Below are 4,949 nucleotides of genomic sequence, written 5' to 3'. Positions count from 1 at the left end.
CCGCCGCCCTTTGTTTTCGATCTGCGCCTCCAGTCCGCGTGAAGGTTGCGGAAGCCATGGATTCGACGGAAGCCCTGCCCGACGACGCGCTCGCAAACATCCTCCGCCGCCTCCGGGCATCCGACCTCGCCGCGTCCCGCTGCGTGCGCAAGGCGTGGTGCGCCGTCGTCGACGCCCATCGGCTGTTGCTTCCGCATTTTCTCCCGCGTGAGGTGCGCGGCATCTTCGTCAACTACATAGACTACGACCGCCCGCGCTTCTTCGCCCGCCCCTCGACGGAGCGGCCCGCGATCAACGGCGATCTTGGCTTCTTGCCTGGGTACAACTGGGGTTTCGAGCCAATTGTGGATCACTGCAACGGCCTCCTTATCTACGGCAATGAGTGGAGGGCGTTCTTCGTGGTCAACCCTGCCACGAGGCGGTGGGAGCGTCTCCCACGCCTTGATGCCAAGAACTACAACACGTACCTCGTGTTTGATCCTGCCGTGTCACCGCATTATCAAGTGTTTGCGATTCCACAGGTGCCCGAGAAAGTCATTCCAGTCCAACCACAACCAGTGCCCGACAAGAAGCCCCTAACACCCTTCTACCCCACTGAGTTTTTCTCGTTGTTTGAAGATACACCAGAAGTACTCACCAAGGACTTGGAAGAGGACTGCGAAGATGGACCATCGGAATTGTCACCGGAACAAACCATTGAAGAGGACATATCCGCACCGTCGCCAGTTGAGGTTCCAGAAGACTCACTAATTGAGGATCCAGAAGACTTGGTGGAATTTCCACCATCCTCATGGATGCTAGACGTGTTCTCGTCTAGTACAAAAGAATGGCAAAAGAGGTTGTTTATCCGTGAAGGTGAGGCTTTGGACACAGTGGCTACTATACGGCTGGATAGTTTAGAACCAACATTTTGGGGGTCGAGGTGGCGCTATGGTGTCTACTGGCGAGGAGCACTCTATGTGCATTGTCGTGGTGCATTTGTTGCAAGGTGTGCATCGTAAAAAGGCTTACAAAGCTCCCTTAATTTTGAACTCTAGCATTAGTAGTGGCTTTCTCAGGGGGGATGTGTCGACACAAACATTGCATCATATCTAGCACTGATAATCTTCTTATTTGCAGGTTATTCTTACAGGATGGCAAGTACCAAGTAGTGAAAACACCAATAGATATCGAGGAAAGCAAACGTGCACAACCTTGTCTGGGGAAATCAGAAAAAGGGGTTTACTTTGCAACAATTCATGATGAATATCTATTTCGGGTTTGGATTTTATTAAATGAATCATGTCAGATATCTTGGTCATTGAAGCATCACATTGATCTTAACCCATGGGCAACGATATATTTGAACCAGCCTAAGGGAATTGACAAAACTTGGTTCTTATATGGTGATAACAATGAAGATGGAACCAATGGGGATGAGAATTTTGAATGGAACTCCGATGACGATAACGTTCTGAATATTGAAGATGATTATGAACCTTTCTACAGCCATGTTTCTATCCTCGGATTTCACCCCTACAAAGAGATTGTTTTCTTAGAGGTATCATCATTCAGAGTAGTGGCTTATCATCTGAATAGCTCATAAGTCCAGTACCTTGGAAGATTACGCCCAAAGGATTATTATCAGTCATCTACAAATGGCATATATGAATCATTTCTGTACACCCCTTGCATGATTGGGGAGCTTTCAGAACATGCTTGAGATTATTCCTTCACTGGTTGAGTTGGGATCTGGAGATTTAGGTGGAGGGGCAGGGGTGAAGATCGCAAGGAGCCAGAAGTTTAATCAGATTGATGTTGTGGGGTTTTATTTTTGGAAAGAGCTTGAAGCATAGAAGTGAGAATTCAAAGAAGTCGCTAGAAAATAGGAAAACCGAATTGGACAGAACTTACTCAGAATTTCCATTTTGTAAACTATCTTGGTTATTTTGTGCACCTGATCATCTTATGAATACGTTCATCATTTGGGCAAGCGGTGACATTTTACATACTTTTTATGCAGTTGATTGAGTTAATTGTTTCTTCGTCTACGGTTTTAATACCAGGACATGTTCTTCTTCATGTCTATTTTTGGTCACGCTCTTTGTTCACTTTTGAACATGCACAAGTAGATATGTGCGTGCCACTGAAATCTGAATCCTAGTCAAATTCTGCACCCTACAGAAATCTATGGTGATGTGTCCGAGCTGTTGTTTTTTACTTAATGCTAATTATTAATTTATTAGGCCCAACATTGGGCTAACCGCTGCATACCTGGCAACAATGTTAATGAATCATGAAGCCCGTTAGTGGATTAGTGTGTTCAGTTCATGTCGCGTATGCCAGTTTCGTAAATTAGTTTCTGAAGCTTAAGTTTTAGATGTAATTCCAAAACCGGGACTATCCTATGTCTATGTACCTTGAATTGTCAAAATAGGCTTAAATAAGCAATTTTCCTTCAATGGTTCTACACAAATTTGGGCAAAAGGAGCAGTCATAACAGAAACCTATCCCGTGCATTGAGACAATTGCTTCGTATATTTCCTTCATTGGTGGAAGGTGTAAGCTAGTTAGCTCAACATTTTCACTGTCGATCGTTTTGCTCTGCAATCTGAAAAGGCAAGGGCCGGCCTGAACATGGAGCATCAACAGCAAACCCGGTAAAGTTCTTCTGATGACATGACTTTCATCTTGCGTGTTTTCTTCAGGCTATCAAAATCATAAGAACATCATTATGCATCCTACTGAAATCTTCGGTTGACATTTAGCATCCGTGGCCAGCCTAAGGTAGTTCAGTAGTTGCACTGTTCTTTTGATGAAAGCCAGCCGGTGATGAATTGCAAGTATTCGGTTTGTATACAACTTTGTTTATGAATATTATTTCCAAATTAGCTATAACACATCTTTCTTGTACAAATGAACTTATTAGCAAATTTTCGCAAAAGAACATGGAAATATATATTCATTTTTGAATAGTCAAAAAACGATAGCCTTTGAATACACCAAACCAAGTAAACTGCAATCCAAGGAAAACAATTGAAAGATAGGCGTCCTAAATGGCTTTAGCTAGTCTTGATGTACAAACTCCCTTGAGGGCTTTTCCAGCTGCTTCATCACTACCTCCGGGTGCATGGCACCCCAATAGAAAATTTTGCTAGACTTGTCGCAAACACATGGTAAAGAAGCTCCCATGACTCGCTTTGTTGTCTGCAGTAACCCTTTGAATCAAAACTCTCACAGCACAGCGACAACTTGCGCTTGAATTGCTTGGATAGCTCTTGTCCTTGGCCTACATGCACATCAAATCAAATTGTTCATATGCAGTTCAACCACACAATCAAATGCATCTATTATAAATCTTGTAATAGTGGGTTAAAGATAAGAAATCTTATACTACCCCGACCGCGTCTTCTTCGCGGGCAACACCGCTGCCCCACACCGAGCTGTGCGGCCCGACGTCGACTCCGGTGCGGACGGCGCCCCCATCATCCCGGGCTGCACCGCTGCCGATGGGCGCCTTTCCTAGGAATAGGTTGGTGGAGATAACGTCGTGGTACTGCTCCATCTGCCGCTGCCGCCACTGTGCGTCTCCCCTAGAAGAGAGGTTGAGGAAGAGGGCGGCATGGTGCTGCGCCGCCGCCGCACTTGCAAGCAGCCGCTAGAGAACGAAGATCCAGGCCGAGAGCCGCTTCGGCAGGAGTGAAGATGGCGAGGTGGATTAGAATGGACAGCCAGCTGCGGCGAACGGTGGGTGTGGGCGGCGGTGGATGGATCGACGGGGAGACGGACGACATGCAGGGCATGATTGGTTTGAAACTCTAAAAAGACAAATATTTAGAAACGAAGGGAATAAATAAAAAAAATAAAAGAAAGAAACATGCTTGGCCCTGACATGTACCAATCAGCCTGTTTCTCTCCATTTTCTGCAGAATTTTATATTGATCTTAACTTTCTGAAAGAGAAAGAAGTTTTGAAAAGGCTACGCGAGAAGGAAAATATGTGATGTTCTCGATCCAAAGTTTTGGTTATAATGTCCGCCAGCTGATCATCAATGCAAACATAGTTGACCTTCATTTTACCTTCTTTCACGCAATCCTCAATATAATGATAAATCATGTCAATATGCCCGCTTCTATCATACCGCACTGGATTCTCGGGTAGAAAATGTGTAGATTCACTGTCAACATTGAGTCAAAATTTTCATGTGTCGGCTACACGAATTCACCTTAAATCTGAAAGAAGAATTCAAAGGTGAAGGGATGGCTTAGAGCATCTCCAACAGCCGCGCGAAACGACGCGCGCGCGGTAAACGCTGCTTTTAGCGCGCGGGGGCGTTTTGCCGCGCTCCAGCGGTGGCGGTATAATCGTGCGCGCGGGAATCATTTCCGCGCGCGCGAAAAGGCGCCAGCTCGCGCCTCATTTTTTGCGCACCGCATCCGGCGCGCCTATAAAGTGCGGCGCGCGCCACGCGCCTCTCCACGCGCCTCTTCTTCCTTCCCTCTCTGCCACGCGCCGCTCCAGCGTCCCGCCACCGACGCGCCGCTCCAGCGCCCCGCCATGCCGCCGCGCTGCCGAGGAGCGTCCGGCTACCGCGGCGTCCGCCTGCGCCCCAACGGCGGCTACTACGCGGAGATACGCTCCGGCGATCTCCGGCTCGGCCTCGGCACGTACGGGACGGCGCGCGAGGCCGCCCGCGCGTACGACGTGGCGGCGTGGCGCCTGGGCCGGCCGCGCGGCCAGATGAACTTCCAAGACGTGTACACGCTCCAGCAGGCGCTCGACGTCGCCCCGCCGCCTCGTCTGAACACGGCAGAAGACCGTGCGGAGCACGCCGAGCGGCAGCGCCGCCTCCTCGTCACCCAGGAGGACGAGCGAGCCATGGCGGAGTGGCGCCGGCGCCACCCGGAGGACGTCGCCGACGAGCATGCCTACTGGGCGGAGAGGACGGCAAGGCGCCACGCGGAGCGGGC

The 4,949-nt window shown here is 48.9% G+C and overlaps 1 protein-coding gene across 2 annotated transcripts; it reads left to right on the top strand.

Moving 5' to 3' along the window:
• On the top strand, nucleotides 1–1,969 carry LOC123094974 (uncharacterized). Of its 2 annotated transcripts, XR_006446063.1 has the most exons (3): nucleotides 1–521; nucleotides 619–988; nucleotides 1,120–1,969. XR_006446063.1 is itself a non-coding variant. In XM_044516822.1 (2 exons), exons 1-2 carry the CDS (start codon nucleotides 57–59, stop codon nucleotides 1,583–1,585), a joined length of 1,398 nt encoding a protein of 465 aa, XP_044372757.1. In that variant the 5' UTR covers nucleotides 1–56; the 3' UTR covers nucleotides 1,586–1,969. The 2 variants fall into 2 exon arrangements, 1 of the variants encoding a protein (XP_044372757.1); XM_044516822.1 differs by having other exon boundaries at nucleotides 1–988.
• The last annotated feature ends 2,980 nt before the right edge of the window (nucleotides 1,970–4,949 follow it).

The sequence above is a fragment of the Triticum aestivum genome, chromosome 4B (assembly GCF_018294505.1).
Source record: "Triticum aestivum cultivar Chinese Spring chromosome 4B, IWGSC CS RefSeq v2.1, whole genome shotgun sequence".
NCBI lineage: Eukaryota > Viridiplantae > Streptophyta > Magnoliopsida > Poales > Poaceae > Triticum > Triticum aestivum.
This window is presented reverse-complemented; position numbering and strand designations above follow the sequence as displayed.

Coding starts and splice junctions, on each gene's coding strand:
- LOC123094974 (XM_044516822.1), top strand. CDS start 57: ATGGATTCGACGGAAGCCCTGCCCGACGACGCGCTCGCAAACATCCTC. Junction 989..1,119: donor CGTGGTGCATTTGTTGCAAG/GTGTGCATCGTA, acceptor TCTTATTTGCAG/GTTATTCTTACAGGATGGCA.